The sequence below is a fragment of the Epinephelus lanceolatus genome, chromosome 18 (assembly GCF_041903045.1).
Source record: "Epinephelus lanceolatus isolate andai-2023 chromosome 18, ASM4190304v1, whole genome shotgun sequence".
Lineage (NCBI taxonomy): Eukaryota > Metazoa > Chordata > Actinopteri > Perciformes > Serranidae > Epinephelus > Epinephelus lanceolatus.
This window is the reverse complement of record NC_135751.1, coordinates 23,964,087-23,990,256: the sequence shown is the minus strand read 5'-3', so window position 1 is coordinate 23,990,256 and position 26,170 is coordinate 23,964,087. Positions and strand designations below refer to the sequence as shown.

At 42.0% G+C, this 26,170-nt stretch overlaps 1 protein-coding gene across 1 annotated transcript in view; it reads right to left on the bottom strand.

Moving 5' to 3' along the window:
* Positions 1-26,170, bottom strand: part of LOC117268641 (ras-related protein Rab-26-like) — an 83,538-nt gene that overhangs the window by 47,958 nt on the left and 9,410 nt on the right. Inside the window, exon 3 of the mRNA XM_033645260.2 lies at positions 1,620-1,661. Coding sequence (XP_033501151.1) covers positions 1,620-1,661 — 42 coding nt within the window. The remainder of the gene's footprint in view (positions 1-1,619; positions 1,662-26,170) is intronic.

Here is a 26,170-nt window from a genome sequence, read left to right as displayed (position 1 = left end):
CCATTTGGTGCCGGGCATATTAGAATACAGTGGATTTAGCAAAGCTTTTGTTTTTGTTGCTGAAAATAGCTCCTGCGGCTGAAAACAGAGTTGATCAGAGAGATGAGAGTGAACCAAAACACTTAAGTTAAGGGCTGTATAATCAAAACAATGCACTACAAGATGCTGGAGTACTCTGTACTGCTGAGGTAACCAAGATCAGGTGAATCATTCCTACAAGCAGCTCCTTGCACATTACACACACAGTAATTGATCCATTGTTGGAACAACAGATTAGTGCAGATTTAAGGTCACAGCCATAGGTCATAGACACTGTGACAGTGGCTGTGATCCACTGGTTTTTGGACTCCTGTTACTGAAGCCTCGAGCTCAGCATTTTGCCCTCATCATTTTGTTTTTTGGAAGCCAGAAGTGACTATCTTTGGATGTGAGGGTGGAGCTGTGGCGAGGTAAGGGGTGGATCTTGCTCATAGAACTCTCTCAGTTGTCATTAACAGGGAATTAGCTATGGACCATTATTTGTACCAGGCTGTACGTGTGTTTCTGTCTGAAGTCTAAAGTTGTCTAAAGTTGTGCATTATAACACAGGGGTCTATGGGGACTGACTACAGTTTCTGGCACTTCCGCATTGGTTTAATTGTCCAGCCCCGGAGGTTGACCCTTGGTCACGGCATGTACAATATCGTACGCATTTCTATCATTCGTAACCTTTAGCACAGTCTGGGTCATGATATTGAATATTAATCAGCCGTGGTTGAAAACATTTGTCTCATTGTCCAGCCACAGTGGAATAAGGCTAATTAAGTCCGTCTTTTTCCCATCAGGCAACACAGTCTCTCATCACAATTTGGCTCCTATGGCAATTACATTTGTTTCTCCCTTGAGCAGACATGTGCAGGTTGACTGCACACCTCATTGTTGTGGATTTTCTAAGCAGTTTTTTTTTCTGGACCCTCTTTCTCCTCTTTCTCTTTAAGACTTGTCAGCGTTGATTCTGAGTCTGCCTCCTGATTGCCTCCTGAGGCAACCGTTCCCCACAGGATCCAAGTGGCGGTAATGAAGAACGTCAATTACTGGAGGAAAAATAACTCTGTGTGTAGGCTACAGGGTGCTCTGCAAATGGACTTTGAGCCAATTAACCTCAACTGAATACAATGCAGAACAAAGGCTCACTCCACCAGCCTCCATTAACCCCTAATTAAGATCATTAGTGATGATTCACATAATTACTTGCTCTGTGAGACACATCAAACATACAACAACGCTGAGTTGCTCTCAGTGTGGGTGCCAGTTCTCAAAAAAGTGGAGGAAGTGCGGAGTATAGAAGGAAACTCAAAGCCTAATGGAAAGTATTCATGGAGATGGATAAACTCGAACTATCTTTTAGGGCCTGTTTCTTTAAAGATCATTGATCTTGTGCGATTAGGTACATGCATCAGCCAGCTTTAAGTATAAGGTTTTTTCTTGGAGACAAGGTTGGAAACAGGATCTGACAGGTGGCTACGACACCACAGGGCCTGATTCTTATTTGGTTGACGCCTTTCTCTTGGCGACAACTCTTACAAAAATTATGTAGAAACAGTTGTTGGATGATTGTCAGGATAGATTTAGCTTCTTACCTGGAGCTTCACCTTGACTCCATCAATGTTCAGGACTTTATTCTGGAAATAAAAACAAGAAATCATAAGTGACAGCACCTAAATTAAAACACGTTTTCCAACCTCCTTAGTGAGTGGAGAAACATCCTCAGGTGTGCGCGCGTTAGTTTGTGGTCAGACACCTGGCTGAAACGTCTCTTCCTCTTATCTACCGGCCACACTCTCCTCTCCTCCCTCCATCAATATTGCATGCCTCCACCTCACTTTGGCCCCTTTTGATGAAGCCTCGCCTCTTTCCTCGAGAGGATTAACCCCCTTTGCTCTCTTCCGTCTCCCCGTCTTAGGGAGACAGTCCTCTGATCTTGGCTTCGATCTGCTCTACCACACAGCAGAGTGAGGCTCAGCCAAATGGACGTGCAGTTTCCCAGGTCAGAGGGTGACTCTGCCTCGAGAGCTAGGTGCACAAAGTTTGAGCACCCCGCCATCAAATTAAATTCATTTTAAATGATGGCAGGAGTGGGTTCAAGTTAAAAACAACTTCACTAAAAGTAGAGCTGCACTTAGATGTACAAAATAATGTGCCTTATGCCTATTGTGCTCAGTGAAGATTCAAATCTAAATCGTATTGTGGCAGACTTTGTGATATCAGCAAAAATCGCATTAATTGTCCAGCTAATCAATATAATATTGTACCGTGATGAATTTATTGATTTACATCCTTGCTATTTACATTACAGTACACATTGGGCCCACTTGTCCCTATAACCCATTTGCCAACCTGGCCTCTGAGCAGAGGTGACTCAGACAGATAAATCAGCTCTAAGGTGTGAACCTTCTTTCTGCCCTCTGCCCTTCGTCTTATTGATCAACATCACTACTGTTCCAACAACTGGAGGATCATTACATCTTATTGATCTACACTGTAAGAATGCTACGCTTCTACAGCTTCCTGTTTGTAGAGGACATTTGGGATACAACTGATAATCATTTTCATTATCAATCAACCTGCAGATTATTTTCTTGATTAACTGATTCATTATTTTGTTTATAGACTATCAGAAAATACTAAAAGACACAAGACTATTTTAATTTTCATGAACCTTCTGTGGTACTTTCTGGTACTATGAATGAATGAACACCTTAGATGCGAGCAAAACAAAACATAAAAACAAAACTTCAACAGACATGCTCGAAAAGGAGTAGGAAGAAGTGTACACTTATATAATCCTACCCGCTTCTCACTATTCATGTCTCATTAAAAAAAGGAAATTGTCAACAGCTGTCCAAAACTAATTTACAACCATTAATATAGATAAATAAACAACAGTTTTTGATATTAAATACACAAACTCTATCTCAACCAAGTCCAGATAAAAAAATAAATTAACCTATCAGCATCACCCCTCTTCATCTGCAAACCTCCTTAATATACTGTGTCTGTACAGCTTTTTAAAGTGCTCTATAGTTTTGCTTCCCTTTAACTTCTCATCTAACCCATTCAATAAATCCACCCCACACACTGAAATACACATACTTTTCATGATTGTACGAGCACAATATTTTTTAGATTATTTTGATTAGTTCTTGCTTTGGACATTATTTGTACTGTTTCTAAATTCAGTATCACATTACAGTTACTAATCAAAATATTATGTTGTGACTTGCATTACCTAAACTCTTCAATTATCTGCATACTGGGCAGAAAAAAAAATGTTCCTTTTGATGCATGCTTGTGCAACAATTGCCTGAGCAAATTCAACATAGAGATGCCATCTAGTGCGCCCGCAGAGAGCCTGTGCAGTCATGGCCATCCTGATGGAAAAATTAATGTCTCTACCAAATGTTATAGCAATCACATTGTTGTTGTTTTTCACGAAAGACGAGAGATATTAACCTCGAGGCACTGCTAGAGGAAAAGTCAGGGATCATTAAAGTAAGTGGAATTCATCCTCTGGGGACGAAGGCATGTAAAAGATTTTATTTGTGCAAACATTTAATGGCATTCTATCAAACAGTTATTGGGACCAACCAACAGATGAACATTGCCATCTACTTCCATGGCTTAACACAACTGGTAAGATAAATAGATGGTCAAATAGTTCATTTTCTGTCAATGGACTAAAGGATTAGTTTGAGTTCTAGAGGAAATGCTTATAAAATAAACGACTGTCCTGGACATTCACATCATCGCATCTATTTCACCGCATGCACTCCCATTTTCCGTGAGCTGGTGACTGCTGTAGAAAATAAGAGGTCAAGATGTTTTTCCGTGACCCACTTAAAGGCCTCCCAGTATGCCATTGTGGACTGCATCACCTGGTGCCACGATAACGCTCAAGCCCCCCCCTCTTCATCATCCCCTCTAAGCTGCTCCCGAGAGCCGCTGCTGACCTTCTAAATCCTCGATCCCCGAGGAGAAACAGAAGATATGCAACCCTGACAAGATGCTGCTAATCTGCCAGCAGAGCACTTAGAAATAGATACGGTCTTTGTTGACGTGTTCGGCTGATTTACCTCCCTGAAAGTCGCAAAGGAGCCATCTCATACATATTCACGCTCAAGTCGAGCAGTAGTTTGTAAGTGTGCTCTGATAGGAATCAGAGTCTCAAAAGACTTCCTCCCTGTTGTTGTTGTCACTAAAAACAACCCACATTGTGCTTGCAGGGCTTCATAAATATTTAGTGACCCAGAAAAAGAGGCTCATGATCGCACCGTGGCGAGGATTTGGGGTGGTTAGTCGGGCTTGATTGCACTGATAAGTATGTAGGATTTGTTAAGAGGAATTACTTAAAATCAGCCAGAACAGGACATAATAAGACAGATTTAATGAGCACCCAGAGTGTGGACTGAGCAGGATATGAAAGTATCTGAGCAGCTTACTGTGGTAAGACGCAAGGACTTAAGGTATTGTAGATTACAGACTGTCAATCATACTTCTAGCAACACTGTCTACACTCTCAAAACTTCTTCAAGCTTCAACATCTTACAAGCTGACACGTCTCAGCTCCGCGTTAGTTACAATTTACAGCGTGGCGGCTGAGAAGCTTGCACCACTTTCAGGTCAGTTTCATTTCCTGAGCACAACGGCCGACACCCTCCAAACTCAACACATCATCAAATACATAGTGCTCTACTTACTAGACACTGGATGTTAGCCATTTAATCTCTTTCTCTCCCAAAAGGTACATGAGTGAGAAGGTACAGTCAGTACAGAATGACTCTAACAGCACTTCACAGGGATCATAAATTACAAATGCACGAGGAGCTTTCACAGGGGCCCGTGAAGTGTGAGCCGATGAAACATTAATGGCAGCAGCGTGAGGCAGAGAACGGAAGCATGATGGCCACAAAAAGGTTGTGTACCAGACAAATTCACTGTACTGATAAAAAATAACGAGGAAGAGGATATATGCTCCTCGTGTCTTCTCTTTCGCTGTGAGAGCTCAATGGTGCATATGGCTGCCTGGCCTCAACACACACACATCAGAAATCAAAGCAATGGGGGAAGTAAGTTAAAGAACTGAGGGCAGGGAGGTGCACAGAGGCAGGGCTCTATTCTGCAGTCAACGCAACTCCCAGCTGTCAAGTTTTCTAAGTCATGCTGACACAGACATAAGCACACACTTGCGCATACTGTACTCACAAACACATTCGCCTTCGCCCTCCCTGCCTACAGAAAGGCACTCATTTCAACAGCAGGGTTTGATGATGATTACGAAGAAAGGTGTCCCCCTTCACAAAATATTTGTCATTTTATACTGCAATATCAATATAATATGTACATTTTCTCCAAAACAGCATCACATGAATGCCTATTTTTGCTGATCCAGTGGATTAAATACCTGATAAATCAAGACAATGTCTTTACATTGCTGCAAAAATCCTCTCAATCCAAATTTCTGTTGTCAAGCAGCATGTTGTGCAAATCTATTTCACAACCCTAACCCTTCCTCCAGGGCGTCTACAGGTATCAGACAGCTAAATTCAATGCTTTTCAAGACCCGCTGAAGACACCTTTTAACCAAATTTTGAGCAGATTTCTGGACAAATCATGTTTTACTTATTTAAGCATTGCAGGCATGCAGTATGTGGTCTTGTGCAGAGGTACGTGTTAATATGGTTATTAAAATGAGTTAAGTCAATCTACATTTTGCCAGCAATTACAAGTATGAAGTAAAATGACATTTTTTTTTAACATAGAAAGGCTTCACTCATTTTCACAAAGAGAAATTAAAAAATGGATAAATGCAATTAGATAAAATGTTTGTAGTAGTTTAGACCTAACAAATTCAAATGTAAGACTATGTAATTGCTTTTTAAGCCTTATTGTTGTTGTAGCATTGAATTTAAGACATTTTAAGACTTTTTAAAGAACTGTAGGTCACCTGTCCTCTCCATCTTCCTTTTTTTAGCACACAATTTTATGTTAAAGTAAAGTCTGTGTCTATTTTATGCAAGACAGAATCACTTTTTCCCCTGCACATGAGCCACTCAAGATGGTCTTTGCTTCCACAATCTTAAGCCAACATTCAGATCATGATTGTTAATTGGAATCTTTACAATGTGACGGCAACGTGCAAATTAAGCAGACACTTCCACCTGAGGACCCTTCCTGGAAGACGAGCAGGGAGCTATGGGAAGCCAATAACCGTTCATCTACACAAACTGCCCACACTATAGTGACACAAAGCTGGTTGAAAATCGGCAAAGTATCCCTTTTACAAACGTAAATTTTATGGTGCAGATTTCATTTTTTGTGTTTATTTTATTGAGCAAAACTAATAAAACCACAGAAAATGAAATGCTGCAGTCAATTTGTGAGAGCCTGAGCTTCAGTCATGGTATTATGATAGTCACACACTCACACACACACTCACTCCCCTCACAGTGATGCAAAAGACAATTCAAGAAGCAAAATATTAAGTGGTGTAAGTAGCAACTAGAGCCTGATCACTGTATGCAACTTAAGCAATATAAATGTTGACTTTTCTAATAAGGAAACCAATTAGTTAATTTAAGAGACTTGTCTTATGTTCTCTTTTGTATATTTATTATTGCTCTTTAATAAAGAAAAGTATTTCCTTAGAGATTACTCGATTAATTGATGAATTGATACATAACTGTCCAAATCTCCTCTCCTCTCCTCTCCTCTCCTCACACAGCATCGTCAGCATTTTCAAACCACAAGACACTCTTTTACAAATACTTTCAATTAAGATGCACCGGGTATTCTCCTGGAGACACAGACAGTACAATAAATCACATTACACCAGACACACACGCACACACAATGCCACCTATAGACACCCAGGGGTTCATTCATTGACTGGATATACTTGCTGACCTGAGCACTTTTGGAAACAATGATTTCAGCTGGTGATAACTGCCTGTGTGCTCAATTTGTTGGAAAGCAGGGAAACAATTAAAATAAATGAATGATTTTGTTTGTATTGTTTGTTTTATTTGTCATTATTTTGTTTTTATGATGTAAATTTTGGTACATTTATATAAGAAAAGCTTCTGTTCCTGCATGTGTTTTAGAATAGAGGCTATATTAGCTTATATTATTATACCACTATGGTTTATTATTAATTGATAAACCTTATTCTAGGACATTCTGTGAGGATGTGAAGGGCTAAGAAGAGAGGGTTTGTGCTCATCAGTCTCAGCTCTGACTGACAAAAGCTAAGTCCACTGCCACATAGCACTTCAGTCTGTGCTGGCTGTGTAATAGCCGGAACCTTCCTGCTATTGACTTTTTCACTTGGATGACCTGGTGAAGTTGAAAAAAGAGCCTAATTGAAAGAGCAGCGGGCCTTAGGGGCCCTTCACAATGGCAACTGCACTGGGAGAGCTGGAGTGCTGCTGCAAAAAACAAAACAAAAACTCGCTTTTATCCTGCTCTTTTTACATCCGTCCATGTTTCAGGTTCAAGCTGCTTCTTGGAAAAAGCCGCTGTTTTACATTTGATCTTTTACCTGTAACCTGCAGAAACACACTGTGATCCAAACGCACCCTTAGGCAATAACAACACACTCACACAGCATGCTCTGATGCCGTATTACAGATCCATTATTCAGCTGAATGCCATAAGGAGGAGGCCTTGACCTCTCCGAAGCTCTTCCACCAGCATGTTCTCACACACTGGCATGATACAAATCAAACAGCAAAACAACAGTGGACAGTATGGTTGTGTGTTTGCTGCGACCACGTGCAGCGCTGAATAATCTTCTGCTGAGTCACAGGACAAAGCAGGTTGTGGGGCAAGCTGTTGGCTGGCACTCCAATATTTCTTGTCTGTCTTTCAAATTTCATGAGATCTCTTTTCTCCCCAGACGTGACTATATGAACACACATGAAATATACAGCACAATTCACACTGTAAACACACTGACACACAGTGCATGAAAACACAGCCAAAATGAAAACGCCTCATCCTCTCTCTTCTCTGCCCTCCCTCTCATTTTTCTTAGAGAAGCACTTTTATTTATTTCGGTCCAGTATCATCACAGCCTTCTCCAAAGAATATCTGCCATCACATATGTTGCTCAGATTTATTACAGTGTTTCTCAAATGCTGAGACACATGTCCTGAAATAACCACTTTCTCAAAACTATAAATACACAAAAACTACCACACTGACCTGTATGAAGTTAACGCTAAAACTAAATCAAAGGTTGTCCTTGGATGGCACACAAAAAACATAGAAATCCATCCCTGGATAGAACTCCACTGAAATGTCCCTACATGCACATTACAACCAGAGGATTGAGTGTTAATTGTGTTCAGGTTGTGATCATCACAGTGAGTTTTTGACCACAAGCAGCGCTATGGAGCAGCTTTTTCTTTTTCTTGTATACAAGCACAATTAACAACTGAATGTAAACTTCTGCCCATAGTACACAAAAACAAAAGAAAATCCTAAAATCCTATTCTGTATTAGGGCTTGGGGATATGACCTCAAATCAATATCACAAATAACTGAACATTTTAACATGATTATACATTCATTTTGTTTTTAGCCCTCATAGTTCACTGACAAGGTTTGTATTGTAAATATGCTCAACTTTTAAAGCTAAGATTTTAAAATAATTGAAGGAAACACACACAGATGAACTATTTTCTTGAATCTTTTTCATATTGTATAGCTTTTGTAAATGCTTGTGTTATCGAGAACTGCTTTGGAGAGGCACTTGTGGCTGGGTGCTTGTCAGTCTGTCTTTTTTTGAGCCATACACTGGTCATATGGTCACAGAAACAGCTTTCCCACAGTGTTTACATTTGATTTCTTTCTGTTTAGTGTCGTCTTAATGAAAATCAAAACGGCCACAGCGCCGCGCCGGCGGCGGTGTGTGTTGCACTTAATGCCGATGCACATGTGAAGGCTGAGAGGTTTCAGGAGCAATTTAAATAACAATAAGTATTTTCTGTTGTCATATTAAAAGATATTAAACACTGTGCAAAATATTGTCAGCCAGCAGCTTCAGCACAAATTAATCTGTATCAGACTCCTATCTTGAAACAATATGGGTGGAACCCTGCTGCTGAGGCACTGACAAAACTTCACCTGCTTCTTCAACAGCTTCCACTTTAGTGAAAAATTATGAAAAATAAGCACATGCAATGAAAGTGAGTAGCTGACTGACTGAATGTGGAAAACCATACTGACATACTGTTGAATTTGCACATATTTTTCTTAAGATATCGCAGTCTGTTCATCATCTGTTTTACAAATGGATAAATGTTTTTAGAATGTACTTATTAACACCAAAAAAAGGGAACGATTTGAAGGGGTTGTTGTCTATAGGTTATTATGTGGTTTTACTGGTTCTGCCCACTTGAGATCAAACTGAGCTGTATACTAAAATGGGTTTGACACCCATGCTCTATATCTTTACTTGATAAAAGAAAGTGTCCAAATCTATTGACTATTTGCTCCAGCCACCCTGACCTGACCCTGTTTCTCTGCACAGTTATTTCTGTTAAACAACATTTGTCTCCTCTAGCTCTATGTTTCTTTACCATTTCTAACTCCCATCAGCTTCACCCAGCGATGCTCCCATACTCCAACACATCACTTCCCACCTCTTTCATGCCATGGTTAAATATTCATGGTGCTCCTCAGGACTCGCCTCTCTAGGTCCCAGTGACATTAGGGCAGCAGGTGGCAAAGCTGCTTTTCATTAATTACAAACATCTCCCTAGGCTGAACTGAACCCCTGCCGCCACACAACGCACACACACGTTTAAACACGTTTGTGCATGTACACACATATACACTCACTTGGACAAACAGTCAAGAGAAGCTGAATGCTTGGCAACTTTTCATAATGGTCTGGGCAGCTCACATTTAATTACAGAGTGAGACACACAAACACAATTACAAATGGTTTCAAGTTAAGGTCACAAATACACACACGTGTATAAAGTGCCTGTTTTTGTGTTTCCAACGTTGCCTCTGGCTCTCATCATGGCTCTAACTTCATCTTAATTAATTTTTCAAGAAAAAAATAGCAATAAAAAAATAATCATTACTGCCACTTGATGGCATGATGAAGCTTGGCACTTTAATTGCACCCACTCAGAGAAGGCAGGCATGCAGACAGGCTGGCAGGCGGGAGAGAGTGAATAATGGAGAAATCACTCAGCCATCAACTATACAAACTATAACTACGAAAAAAAATGTATAGAAACTGGGAACATATGAAAGACAGACACATAAAGACAGTCACGTGTGGGGCGGAAGACAAGTCAGTGACAAGCACAGTGACAGACGAAATATCAAAGAAGAGCGGAAGCTTTCAGAGGAAGATGTAATCATCGAGTCAGAGCTTGATTTTTATTATGGGTCCCTTATCGTCCTCTCACATGCCAGAGCTGCCTCTCTCCCTGCTGTCTTGTTTTCCATCTCCTTTCAGGACTCGCTCTCTGAAATGTGCATCGCAGACACTTACAGATTCATATGATGGTATCTGAAGGTTTTATCTTTTCTCCCTCAAACCAAACTTGAAGACTCGACATGCAGGGTGTAAGTCATGGTTAGACATGGATAATGTATGTTTTATAAGGTATGTAGGATTTAGGGGGATATACTGGCAGGAATGGAATATAATATAAGTAGGCTATGTTTAGTGGATAATCACCTATAAATAAGGATCGCTGTGTTTTTGTTACCTTAGAATGAGCCATTTATATCTTCATGAGGAGCTGGTGCTTGTCCACAGAATCCACCATGTTGCCCCACCATGTATCTACAGCAGCCAGAATGGACAAACCAAACACTGGCTATATATAGGGCCAATAGTGTTTTTAGATCAGCCATCGTAGTTAGCAGCCCCTTTGTGACAAGAACGTTGGAAAAACATTTATTTTTTCAACATGGACCTGATTTTAATCACTGGGTCAATTTGTTTGGATTTTGGATTTGACCTTCCACTAAGCCCCGCCCCTTTGTGATGGAACTCCGCCACCGGACGGGCACAGATCTCCAGCGGATGTCAAACAACGTTCATCTGCACACACTGTGATGCCACACAGCTGGTTGAATATCAGCAAAGTTTCCCTGCTTCCCTTCACTGGTTCCTGTACAGCAGGGTTGGTCTTTGATTCACTGTTATAATCATTAAAAAGCAAAAGCAGCATGTGTATACATTCAGTAGGCTATATCTTCAGTAGCTAGCTAGCTAACCCTACACTTTTCAGGGTTTGATTTTGGAACAGAGAAGAAATGTATATCTTTTTCCAACCTCTCCAGGTAATGAGTATCATTAATACATGACGTGGCCCAGGCACAACATTTAGCTCCAAATCCACAACACCAGCCTGAAAATGAGTCAACGGAGCACAGCTGTGTTGTAGTTGGACCCCAATCTGGAAATCCATTGGTAAAAACAAAACAAAAAAAAAAAAAAAAAAAACTTTTTTTTTTTCTTCCTTTACCTCTCTGGAGTTTTTCGACTAATGGAAGTGCAGGGGCCTCGGCGATCGCTCACGCCCTTCACTTCCGGCAGTGCCCCCAGGGAATCACTGTGTTGTTTACAAATACTTCGGGTAGAAAACCAGCAGAGTTTAGCTGTATATCACATTTTTTCACGTCACTATATAGCCGTGTAGACTAATCTGATGTTTGTTAAGTCTATAAACACAATGACTGAACAAACGTTACTATTTCTGTATGCACGTTTTGTAATTAATAACATGGTTATCGTAGATTAGCTGGGCTAACCGCTAGCTGTTAACGTTAGCCGTTAGCAGTGTCTGTAATAACCATAGACTGTATAAAAATAAGGTAATAACTCAATAAACGGTCCGTGAATAAAATATTTTTTCCAGCGGATATCTTAGTTACAACATGATTGAGCTAGCAAAGCAGTTTTGTGTTGCTATGTGTGGTATTTATTCAGTTATGGGAAATCACAATGTCTAGAAAGCATCAGTGGCTGCAGCTGACAGGGACAGTTAGCAAAGCTAACATCAGGATGCCATCTGTTAAAAGCCTCCCGTTGTCGGATACGACATGAAATTACTCCAGTTAGCTCAATCATGTTGTAACTCACTCATCCGCTGGAAAAAAAAATTAAAAAAAATTCAGGCTGACGAGACGGCGTTTTGGGTGGAGCGGTTGCTATGGACGCGGAGCTTGCTGTTTCTGTAGGTACACATTTCCTGGGGACACCTGCACGTCTCGGCCACGCCCCTCCATTGTGATTGGCTAAAGCGCAGCATCGTTCAAACTCAAAGCCCCCCCCCCAGTCGTCTTTCACACAGGGCTGCCGACAGATTCTACAATGTAAATATTGTGTATTATGATTGGCCAGTCCGCGTCTGGGGGCGGGATTTAGCTAAGGGTCAATTCGGGTCCTGGTAAAAACCTCCTAAACATCTAGTTCTTAAGTTATCAGAGAAAAAGGTAGCCATATAGTAGGTGCTGGGTTATTGGCCGATCTCCAACAGGCCGAATGTCATCAGAGAAACACAGATTTGTAATGTGAAACTGCTTTACTCAGTATTTTTACTGGTTTTAATCATCTGGTCCATTAGTTTCTAAGAGGGAAGTAGAGCTTAGATCGGGCCCAAAAAATCCAGCCCGATCCCATCCGAGCCCGTGCATGTTCTGTCTGAGCCCGGCCCGGCCCTTTAACTGTAATTATGAGCCAGAGCCCGGTTTAAACCCAACATTTTTGTAAGGATACAAACGTGGACATTGAAGGCTGACTCTCATCTTTCTTTCCATGGCAAACCTTCGTCATGTGCCTCTTAAGTGTCGAAGTCCCCGTCTTTTTGTTGTCACATACCAGCATTGCTCTGCACTTGGTACACTCAACGAAGCTGACACACTGTCAACAACTCACTCACCACTAGATGCCACTAAATCCCCCTAAGTCTAACACACTGCTCTTGAGGACATTCAGTTCTCAAAAGCGCTAAAATGTACAGAAAGACTACAGGCACTATACATATGTGCAAGCAGAGAAACATTCAGTCACACCTCATTTGTGTCCTCAGCATCAGAAAAATTCACGTCTAATATAACTGCAGTGATGGATCACTGGACAAGACTTCTGTCAATAGTTGGAGGGACTCTCGCACACACAACTCCATCAGCACCCCTCAACCTGGCAGAGCAACAACCTCCACCTCTTTGCTTCTGCCATCAGCTTGATTTTGTCTCCTGCTGATCTACAACATGAACATGGAAAATAACCCAATCACCCTATTTATTTTTGCACAAAAGGAAAATTAACCACTGTGTGATTAAAATCCAAAGTATGCACACACACTTGAGCCAAAGTGCATCTAGTTTTCTAACTGAGTTGCAGCAATTACACGATGACTAACATCCACTTGTTGCGTGAGTCACACTCTCAAAAAATATGCTGTCTGAAGACAATGACCTCATGTTCGTCTGAACAAAGAGATTTTAAGCCGCTGATCACACTTCAAAATGCATTGTATAATAACATACTGTAAAAAGCCTCAAACATCACACGTAGCACACAATGCAAAAAGCAACCTACGGTGAGCGTTTGGGGGTGTATAACGCACACGCACACGCACACACACACACACACACACACACACACACACACACAGTCTTTTCCAGTCAGAGATGAACGCAAAGGGAAAGTGATTCATATCACGCTCGTCCTAATTTAATCTATTTCAGAGTGCCACTGCTCAGGATGGACTGGCTCATGAGTCAATGGTGCAAAGGATGATGGCTCACTCAGCCTGCATGAGCGCGTCCATGTATGTATGTGTTTGGTGAGTTCCACACTAGTGCTGCAGCTAACAATTATTTCTATTATTGATTAATCTGATGATTATTTTCTCAGTGAAAAATGATGACCACAATATCCTACAGCAAAAGGTGATGTCATCAAATTGTTTAGTGGTTTATTTAGTTAAAAACCCCCAAAATATCCCATTGACAAGAGGTGGAAGAAGTATTCAGATCGCTTACCTAAAGCTACAGTTGGTTTGCTAAACCTGTCACTACATCCACATAGTAGTGCATAAGACAGACTCCCATAGTGCTTCAAATGGCATTATCTAGAACTGACAGTGGCTGAAGAAAAACAACCAATCAGAGCTGAGGAGTCTCTTATGGACCTATCAATTATGTCAATCACTGCTTCTAAAATGCTGTATTTTTTAAGCCTTTTATCTCACTGTAAGCACTGGAGCAAATAACTTTTGAGCTGTACAGAGAAACAGCCTGCATTCGTCAAAATCGCCTGCATCCCAAAAAATTGGTGACTAGTCAACAGACAATGCCAGTTTTCACTGACATTATTTGCCAACACTGACGTAAGACAGACAGCTAACAATGTCTCGCTACAGTCAGAAGAGAGAGACAGATGCATAACAAGAGCTGCCTGCTTGGATCTCCCCTGCTTCATTAACAGTTGCCACATCTGTTGAGCATTGTTATCAGTTTGAGTTTGTATATCGTGTGCGCATATGTGCTGTGTGTGTCACTGACAGCCACTGAATGTGTCACCCAATGTGTGACCGTGTGGAACCGAGCGGAAACCACACCAGAATCTCACTTCATGATTTCACACAATTGAGAGAGACAGCCATCCGCCATCAATAATCTATTGATGGAGAGATTCATATTTTATAGAGGATTTTTAATGTTTAATGTCTTCACCTAGCAAATATACTTTCACACACACAGAATCTCTTGAGCCACAGTCGATGCCTTCTTTAAAACTTTGTGTGTTTTCCAATAACCCCATCAGCTCCCTGGAGATGTAATCAAAATGAGATAACCTCCCTTCCTCGTCCTCATCCTCGCTCATCTAAGATCACTGAATTGACTATCTAACATTTTCAGCCCATAAAGCCACTAAGCTGTTTTAAATGAAACTGACCACACAATGAGGGCTCAGACTTCCAGAGTAACTATGAAATGCTGCTCACCAGAGGTTGACCAGATAATGCAGTCTTTGTGATGAATCGTATGTCGAGGTGGGATGATTGGCTCGGCATTATGGGGGTCAGAAGTCAGGCAAGAAATCAATGTTTACAGCTTCAATCTCAGGTGGTTTGACAAAGAACATCAATAGTGTTGGAGCAATGTGAAGATACAGACATTTGTTGCCTCCTTCAACATCAGATGAGCTTTCATGTATTGAAGCCTCACCACACACCTGAACCTGTTTCAAAAACATAGAATAACATTTTGATAATGATGGGTAATTAAAGAGTTGTGACCAACATACATACCGAGTGGGAAATTTGTACCAATAACATAACAAACACACAGAAAATAAAACAGTTGAAGGTTCTATATATGTGATTCATTCATTCATTCATCTTCTAACTGCTTCTTCTTCTTGAGGGTCGCGGGGGGGCTGGAGCCTATCCCAGCTGACATCGGGCGAGAGGCAGGGTACACCCTGGACAGGTCGCCAGACTATCGCAGGGCTGACACATAGAGACAGACAACCATTCATGCTCACATTCACACCTACGGACAATTTAGAGTTATCAATTAACCTAGTCTGCATGTCTTGCATGTCTCTGACTGTGGGAGGAAGCCGGAGTGTCCGGAGAGAACCCACGCTGACACAGGGAGAACATGCAAACTCCGCACAGAAGGGCTCCCACGCCCGGGATCGAACCGGCAACCCTCTTGCTGTGAGGCGAGAGTGCTAACCACCACACCACCGTGCCGCCCTGTATATTTGTGATTTTGAACATTAATTTAGCAGCAAACAACTATTTGATATGTAAAGATATAGTGGAGTAATGGTGTCCTGAGCAAAGAATGAAGTCACGCTTCCTCTGTGTGTGTGTGATCTGAGCTTCTCAGTTTTTCGTTGTGGTAACCACACATCCATGTAAGTGCAACCCTTCATGTCTCATTGGCTAGCTAATCACTGCCGCTCTGGAGCACGGTCTCACTCCGAAGTCGTTGAAAAGCAGCGCTTGGGCAGTGACTTGGAGCGTCAGAAACAAAGGAAAAAAGGTGCCCTTTAACACTGGCATGATACGCTGCCGGTTGCTGTTATAGTTAAACAGCGCCCGGCGCTATCGGGGGAAACACAGCGGGGCAAGGACGAAAGTCAGTGAAAGTCCAAGTAGGGTGGGCGGTAGGGGAGGTGGATGGGTCCAACAAACCAGGACTTTCACCCAAGAGAGTAGTGTTCATGTCCAGTAAGATTCTAAAGCCAAACCCTGTTCTTTTTTCCTAAACCTAACCACGTGTTTTTGGTGCCTAAACCCAACCATGTGCATCCGTTGTTGAAGGAAAAAAAATTGCGGTGTTTTACTGACGTAGTGCATTTATTTTGAAAGAGACTATATGTAAATGGTGAATTTCCTGTGAAAAACTGAAGTGTATTTTGAAAGATGACAATGCATGTAACAGGCAGAACTTGACACAGTGTCCCAGAACATCAACAACAAAGGCACCCAGGGTACCCTGCATGTTGTATATGGACGTGGAAAGTCCATGACCAAAACGTCAATATGTGACAAGGTTGGAGTGAGAATGTGTTGTGCTCTACATTGCGTTTATACAGCGGTTAACGCTGATAATGACCTCCTGACTGAGGTGGTGGGACGTGGTTACGCTTCTGCATGATGCTTGGTCACTAAAGTTATTGTCTAAATGAGAGCAGTCACTCACCAATGACAGGTTTGCCTTTAAGTCCCAATATATGCTGAAATCTGGCAATAACAGTGGCCCTGCTCACAAATCAATCACTATACTGAGTATGTACATTGTAGGTTGAATTATTGGTGTCTAACATCAGCTGCAGACCTTTATTTACATCAAAAGTTGAGAATTCACACTCACTCCAATGTGCATTTAGATGAGGGAGTGTACATATCTATCTACCTCCACTGATGCGATAGATCCAATTAAAATCTCATGTAAATAAGATATATGTAAAGGAGCCTGCTACCTTCTTCCATATATATCATATATCCTTAAGCACAATATATGCAAATATATTTGGACACCATCAACTCTTCACTGCAAGATGTGGAGCATGTGAGGTAAGTGTGTCCTGGTGAGTGTCTCCTTCTCTGGTTATTAGATTGTGTGATTTACAGCTGATTCGGCCTCTCTGTGACTCCATTAACCCTTCCTGCCACCTCTCTGCTGCTGCCTCTGGGTCATCTCCTTTCTCTCTGCTCTGGCAGGTAAAACACACCCCTCCTCACTGCCACTGTAATGCACACAAACACACTCATGAAGACAAGCTTGAGCCTTGCATGCACAATGAGACTAGACTTTAATAATTCAACAGTCTATGCTGCTAATAAATCAGTTGTTGCTGATGGCTGATGAAACAAACTGCACTGGTCAGCTCAACCAATACAATGGAGGTCCTTGGGCACATGCGACTACAATGCTTCTGTAGCTGCTTTATGCCTCCTTAATGTCCAAAAATACATGAGTAAATTCAGAGCAGGTGCCCTGTTTTTGGAAAAAGAAATCCTCCTATCAACGTTATTTAGCTTTGATCCTCGAAGTCAGGATGAGAGTAAGCATGTTGTCTTACCCAGGGAATCAGAGGCTGAAGGTTGAAGATTTCGACACTTATTTCTAATGCCTCTTTCAGGCTGTAATGTTCTTAAATGCAGGAGCACGGCACCAAAATGAATCCCCGCTTCAAGTTATCTTAAAATCAGACAAGTGAAATGTTGACTGAACATTTTGCAGTCGCTTGATTCCTAACCCCCACCCCCACATACATACTAATTACACCCAAAAATAACATCAGAGCAAAGTGAAATCTGAATCAATGGGGCTGTCTGTTATGTGTGAAACTCTCCTGCTGTGCTTAAAAAGGGAAACTTGGTTTTACAGGATTCAACTCCAGAGTGTGAAACTTCTAGTCCAACTTGTGACACACGGGAGTCAGAGTGTCATGAGTGTAAATGGGGAGGTGACTCCTCTGGGAAAACAGAGAGGATAGTGGAGGAGGTTAATGCAGGATATTGAAGAGTAAGTGCTGATGTGGATATGTACGTATAAAAACATATAAACAGCACATTCTGTGGGGACATTAAAAATTAATTCAAACTCACATTTACCAGACTGACTTTATTTTCTGTGGCTTACTGTCTGAATGTGTTCTATCATTGGTTATGTGTTCCCTTTCAAGCACTTTGTAACTAGTTTTTGCAGTGTTATAACAATGACAGTATTATCCTTTCCTTTGGCTCACTTGAAACAAACGACCTAGTCTGTGAGGCACAGCGGTGCTTTGAACTCAGTTCCAACATCAGCGTGCTAACATGCTAATCTAGACAATGCTAGCATGGTTATGTCTAGGGATGGGTCATGATTTTTGATTTTCGAATAGTCGTTTTATTTTTGAAAAATCGATTTTTTAATGCGACTATTACTATTCGCCGTCTTATTTCCCCCCCTTTATTTGACATGCAATTCAGCTCCTAACCGCACAAGGGCAGTCTAGGATTGCTACAGCGGTGTGAGATGCTCTTCTACAAACAGGAGAAACATGCAGAGACTACTACTCCGTGAGGTATGTCCGCAGTCATTCGGGCTTTCATAGTCGAGCGCACTTCCGCGTTGTAGTTTCCTGTAAAAATGTCTATGAAAAATCCCCGCGATGTGAAAAATACATGCCGAGCAGTCACTGGTGTGTGCGCACAGGGCTTGCGGACGTCCGCTTTGAGTCCGCGCGGACCTCCATGGAGTATGTTCGGGCCTTTAAAGATGAATGGATCTCTGTGTGCGTGGCTCGGGGGGGGGGGGGGGTCGATTATTCGAAAAATTGTCGAATACTTGCCACGATTTTCGAATAGTGTTTTTGCTTGTGTTGCCCATCCCTAGTTATGTCATGATGACGCAGTATAATGTTTACCGTTATTACTGTCTTAGTTTAGCATATTAGCATGCTATTTTTTGCTGATTAGCAGGTTGAGGGGAATGCCATTCGTATTGGAAGTATTTGGTCATAAAACCAGCAAAACTAGAGACCATCTTGCTTGGGATTACTCCAGCCACGATACAACAATCTGCCACTTAAAATGAATGTAGGCCAAGAGCAATAAGTGGCACCTTCCCTACTTCCATTGATTCCTAGGGTTGAAATGAATACTTGGATGTAACGAGTATCCGATGCAGATAATGTGCTGTTTACAAGTATGGGTATAATCCAAGTAAAATGTGTCACTATCTGTACTCCTAGTGAAGGAAAATCACCTTTTGGGTGAGTTTAATGTCTAACTCTTGTGATCAAAAATGATCTCAAGCTCAATCCTGAGGCTGTAAAAAATGTTCTAATAAGTAATAAATAAAGCAACTTCTAGTCTACCCATATCGATTCCAGGATTCCAAAAAACATTTCTAATTAGGTCCAACTTATTTCTGATTTAAACCCCGCCCATTCCGAGCACAGATACAGATAATTTAGCTGACTGAATGGATGAAAATACAGCTACAGGTGACGGTGTACTCGCTCATCCCTATTAACTACGCTTCTGTAAAATTTCATGACTGCATCTTGTATGGGTGCGACGCTATCATGTTGACAAAATCTTTCTAAGACAGACAGACACCTGGCAAAATACTAAAAATTGCCTCTGGGGTAGTTCCCTCTACAATGGGTGCCACCATGACCACATTTTGCCATTATGACACATACACACACAGACTCACAAAGTGAAAACAATACCAGCTGTTGCAGTGTGGTTACGGCTGGTAAAAAGTCCTGATGGAGATGCGAGATCACCACATACACATATCACACCACTATAGTTCAAAGGAGGGAGGGCATGGTTGTGTGGACCAAATTTAATGGCAATCCATCCAGTAGTTGTTGAGCCATTTTATGCAAAACCACAAATGCCAACCTCATGGTGGCCCTAGAGGAAAAGTCAGAGGTCCACAGAGTCATGAGGATTCATCCTCTGGGAACCATGAATGTTTGTACAAAAGTTGAGTCTGTGCACAAGTGGTGCACCTACATTGCCATCTCTTGAGCAATGCTGCTAACATCCTCACCCCAGCCTGAATCTAACATGTGAAGCACAGCTCCCAGATTTTTCTCCTGCACCTATTAGTCAGTGATGAACTCCAGCCCATCCATTGTAACTGATGTAGTGCTGCAAGGGTAAATCATTAAGGTATTATGCACTACAAACAGGGTGAGATGAATTAGTATGCCAAGTGAGACCCATGTCTCTTAAACCTGTCAGGGACACTTTATGGACCACTCTTAGATAGAGTGCTCGGAGTAAATCATTGGAGAAGGGAGGCGGTGTTGTGCTGTCTCATACAGTAAGTCCTGGGCTGCAGAGCGCGGTCTGTGATAACTGATTTCTTCCCCAGAAGTAAGATATCTGTTCACCCTCAGGGGGTAAATTATTTATGACTAACTCATTGGGAAAATTTTAATATTGTGGCGCACATCACCTGCCAATATAAGCTGAGATATTGCACATCTGTTCACACATCAGGCAGGAGCAGAGGGGGGACTGTCACTGAGGTCAAGGCTGGTCATGCATCTCGATCAGAGCAGGTGTCACGTAAATTCACATTATGGGCAAGCACTGAAGCTCCAGAATGACAAAAAGAGATAAAAGAAAAGCTGCTTTTCTGCTGGAAGTGACAATAATAAGAAGGCTGAGTAGTAAACATCACCTGAGACAGTCACAGTGAAGGACTCTTGAGAATCTTGGGTAGTAGCCAAGAGGATAGAAATTATTGCGACAATAAACAACTTGAGTGAGCAGAAATAAATGAAACACGACGCAAACAGTCAAACAGACAAACCACAGATGTCAACCTCACAGTGGCACTACGGGAAGAGTCAGGGTCATCATCTGGGAGCCATGAACACAGGCTTATGACAAGACTTTGCTCTGCTCAGCCTGTGTCTGTCTCTAACTTTAATGTCTGTAAGTTTGATCACAGGGATGCGAGTCATGGCTAGCTTGACTGCAGTCTTCTACTCGGTCAGGCAAGCTTGATCAAAGCCTGTTTTCTGGTACTTCTCGGGTCGTCCCAAGGCAGTATCTGATGTTTCTACATCAAGCCTGATACTCTCATATCTGTGGTCAAAATGGCAGTTGCTGCTAAAGTTGTAGTGCCTCCCCTAATGTGACATGTACATGCATTGTAAGAGCCCAGGATACACAAATGAGTACGTTCGCTTTTCAAAATAAGGTGTTAATACATTGTACACACCTATATGGAAGATTTATTGGATTATATTCGCAGGAAGTATAAAACATGTTACCTGCATCCCTTATAATTTAAGAAATCCCGCTAATCTTATATAATGACAAAAACTCCTTGTGTGGGTGTGTGGGTGTGTCTGTTCCACGTTTTTCTCCTCACTAACTTGGTCAATCCATGTGAAATTTGGCACAGTGGTAGAGGGTCATGGGAGGATGTGAATGAAGCAATATTACATCAATTGGCCAAAGGGGGGCGCTATAGCAACCGATTGAAATTGCAAACTTTGAATGGGCATATCTCATGCCCCGTATGTTGTAGAGACATGAAACTTTGCACAGAGATGCCTCTCCTCATGAGGAACAAATTTGCCTCAAGAACCCATAACTTCCGGTTATATAGATTTTCCGCCATTTTGAATTTTTTGAAAAACACTTAAAATCGATCTCTTCCTAGGAAGTTTGACCGATCTGCATGAAACTGGGTGAACATAATCTAGGGAGCAATATCTAAAGTTCCCTCTTGGCAAAAGTTGGAAAACTTAATAAAACTGAGCTTCTATAAGGCAATGAATATTGCGGAGGGCGTGGCTCATCACATAAAGGTGTATAACATCTCAAGGGTTTCACTGATCATCACGTAACTTTGTAGGCATATGACCACACATAATCTAAGGGGACCCCTCCATTATTGACCCCATCAAACAAAATGGGGGCGCTAGAGAGCTAATTTCTTATCTAGGCCTAACCGCCATATTGATTTTTACTAAACTTGGTAGAGATGTAGAACAGGACACCTCAAGGTGACTGGAGAGATTTAACTCTAATTGGCAACTGGGTGGCGCTATAACAACAGAAAAATGCTTAAAAATGACTAAAATGCGACCGATCGCTGTGGCTCCCCCTGTGGACCAATGTTTTTTTCTAGTTTTTGGTATGACTAAGTCATGGTATGGTATGGTGTACATAATCACGGAAACTGTCAGTGTGTCATTCTATCAGTCAGTCAGTCAGTCATTCTGTCTGTCCCACGTTTTTCTACTCACTGACGTGGTCAATCTATGTGAAACTGCACATAGGCATTGAGGATTGGCATAGGTAGAAGGTGACAAAGCTACCAATGGGTGTGGACTAGTTTGATTATTAAATTATTGAAAATAGTGCAGAAATAGCACAATGCTGTTTTACAAATTCACTGATCTTCATTAAAACAGCTGTGCGGAACTTTTCGTTTTCCTTGATTATAGCGCTCTTTGGTCGGAGCGGCATGACACCCACAGCCTGGTGTCGTAAAATTCCGACTGCAGCCGGTAATTACCGCATGCATTTGTTTTGGAGAGCAAGAGGATTAACTAACGTCAGGTCAGTCCAAGTAATTAGTGGAAACAGCAAAATTACTCAGTAAATTCTCCTGTCGTGTTTCTGTTCTGATCTAATGTAATCTGTTGTGTATTTTGAGCTACTAAGGCTACCGTAGTAGTGTGAGCCTCAAGTTATTCTGGGTAATGTAGTAACCGTTGTTGTGCTACTGGAAACAATGAGAAGCAGCCGTGTACGTTCGGTGTAAGGAGAAATAAACAGTTAACAAGTCATCTGCTGAGTCCGCATTATTATGTGAAAAGAATACTCTGACGATTTGGGAGTTATGCCCTTTCTCTATCATTTTCATATTGAGACAGCAGTTAGCATTAGGGTTGTGCCGATGGGCGATCCGATTGCCTCCGCCCACTCGACACAAGCATACTCGGGCGTACTATAAGCGGAGCGGACTCCGCGAGGAATGTCCGCAGTCATTCGGGCTTTCATAGTCGAGCGCACTTCCGCGTTGTAGTTTCCTGTAAAAATGTCCGTGAAAAATCCCCGCGATGTGAAAAATACATGCCGAGCAGTCACTGGTGCGTGGAGTGGAGTCCGCGCGGTCGTAAAATCTGAGCTTTGCGCGCACAGGGCTTGCGGACGTCCGCTTTGAGTCCGCGCGGACCTCTGCGGAGTCCGTTCCGCGTATGTTCCGTCCAAGTATGTTCGGGCCTTAACGCGCATGTCGCGGAGCGGAGCAGTGAACAAACCAAACAACACAATGTCAGGAGAAATTGAAAAGATATGCCGTCTATGTAAAGTCAACTTGCTAATTAGGGAGCCATTACATGTTCAAGAGTTTTATAAAGCTGCTCAAACGCCAAAGAGAGGCTATAAGTGAACGTTTCAGCGGCGACGCGTAATGATCATGGTATGCCTTGCAAGCAGTCTATTGCTGCATCCCTAATGTCTGGACAAAATTTTGTGCCAATTCAGAGAAACACAGTCAATACACTGATTCCTCCAGGGACCATGAATCTCTATACAAAGTGTCTTGACGTTCCATCCAATAGTTGGAGCAAAAAGGGTTGGACCAGCCAACAGACCAAAACTGCCACCCACAGAGCCTTAAAAACCCAAAGTTTGATGATTCACCCTCACAGCTATCATCCAAGAATCCGTCTTCCCAAGTCAAACAAGACATATTCTTAAGGGTGCACAGAGGTGAAATCTTTGGTTGCATAAGAGGTCTGTCACTCGGGGCGCAAAGCACATAACTGACAGCTGGGAGCAGCTCCATTGTCTCTCAGCAGAGGTGAGAAGTGCTGCTCTTCCCCCCTTCACTGCATTTACGTCAACCGAGGGATTGAAGGATTACTCCTCTCCAGTGTCATGGGGCGAGGTAGATTGTGAGGAGGAAAAGAGGAAGTGAGCTTGTTTATCCGCCACATCGGAAATGAGAGGAAGGCTTGTTGGGGTGATATTGTTAATTGGATCTTTCATTTCTGCTTCTCCCCCGTTTGATTTCCTTCTTTCTCTTTTTCTCTCCCTTTTAAGAGTCCTCTGTTTGACTCTCAGAGATATTGTTTTTCAAGCTGTGTTTCTAAATGAAGACATCGTGACCTTAGTAATGGAGAAAGAGTCCTCTCTGAAGCTGATGAAATTGTTTTCAGTATACAACATTTGGGACTCATTGTGTTTACAGCTTAGATAAATTCATCACCCTCCCTGCCGCTCATTGTAACTGTGGGATTTAGCTGAAAGTGAGAAAAAGATGTTTACCTTCAGGCTACAGCGCTTAAAAGAATAAACAGCACATCACACAGTAGTTCTTGCTAAATGCCAAGCAGCATACCGGAGAGGAAAATGACAAAATAAAGGGAAGGAAACTGAAAATATGATGGATGTAGTCATTTATAACATGGGGAACAGATTTTGGTCCCTCAGTGTGAGAAAATCTGAAAAGTGTTTGGTCACAGGCTGGTAGAATTGACCTTTGGCCAAGCCCCGCCCCTTTATGATGGTCTGACAAGCTGTTGGAGTAAGCATGGAGCCCACACTGTAACTAACTGCACTCCCTGAAGAAATATTATCATATTTTTGGAAAACTGAAACAGTGATTCCAGAGAGAAGCAGACAGAGGGGTCTACAGTCTGTGTTTGAAGGATATATCCAGGATGTCAAACTGACTCAGCAGCAACAACAGGTTCAAAAGACAAAGATAGTTAGAAGCTAAAGCCGAACTATAGGCTACAGATCGCCACACAAGACAATGAATATAAAGGGAAACTTTGCTGATATTGAACCAGCTGTGTGGCATCGCAGTGTGTGCAGATGAACAGTGTTTGGCTTGGCCCCAGTTCCCGGACCTCGGCCGCTGGACGGGCAGGGATCTCCGGGGGAAGTCAAACAACGTTCATCTGCACACAATGCGATGACACACAGCTGGTTGAATATGAGCAAAGTTTCCCTGCTTCCCTTCACTGGTTCCTGTACAGCAGGGTCGGTCTTTTTTTCACTGTTACAATCATTTAAAAGCAAAAGCAGCATGTGTATACATTCAGTAGGCTATATCTTCAGTAGCTAGCTAGCTAACCCTACACTTTTCAGGGTCTGATTTTGGTTTTGGAACAGGGAAGAAACGTATATCTTTTTCCAACCTCTCCGGGTAACGAGTATCATTAATACATGACGTGCCCCAGGCACAACATTTAACTCCAAATCCACAAAACCATCCTGAAAATGCAGAAATGCCTAAAATGCGGTATTGGCGAGTACAGCCTATGACCAATCCGATACCACGTAATGCCTCACGTCATTACGCGTACACACGCTACAGGCAAAAGAGTTTAAAAAGCATTCTACTGTAGCCTTTAAAATGTCTTTTTTACCAAATTGTGTGGCTGCACTTTAACCTGTGTCTTGATCTGTGTCAACACTGGATAATAATAATAAAAAAAGTTTTATGGCATTCATTCTACTATTATGTATTTATTTCTTAATATTTTACATAGAGTTTTAGGAGTTGAGACATACAACAATTCATATCCCATCCATTGTTATTTTACGCGCTGGTATCGGATCGGTACTTGATATTGGCAGATACCTAAGGTTCAGGGATCGGGATCGGTATCGGGAAGGTGGAGCAACAGCCCAAACCCCAATACAAATGTGAAGTTCACACATATACCACCTTGCCAAAAGAGTAGGTCTTGCTCTATATTCTCTTTTTGGTCAACAAATCCCATCGAAAGATCAAAACCAACAATGAAAAGATCCCACTAAGAATTCTCTGTGTAGCCACAGCCTGATATAGCTGTAGCACAGAGCTCCAGTAAAACACATCAGTGAGCCAAACACATTAAGACGAACATGGGCACTGTGGTTTATTTTGAGTCTATCTGAAACACATCTTAATGCAACTGTGAATACTCACTTGACCACCAAGCGTGTATTAACCCACTGTTGAAAATAGTCCCCAACAGCATGAATCAATGGGTTTGAGCCTGAGTGCCAGAGACTGGGTGGGTGGGGAAGTTTGAAAGTATTGAGTGAATGACTAATGCATTGTTGCTTGTAGTCTTTTCAAGGGATTTTGTAAC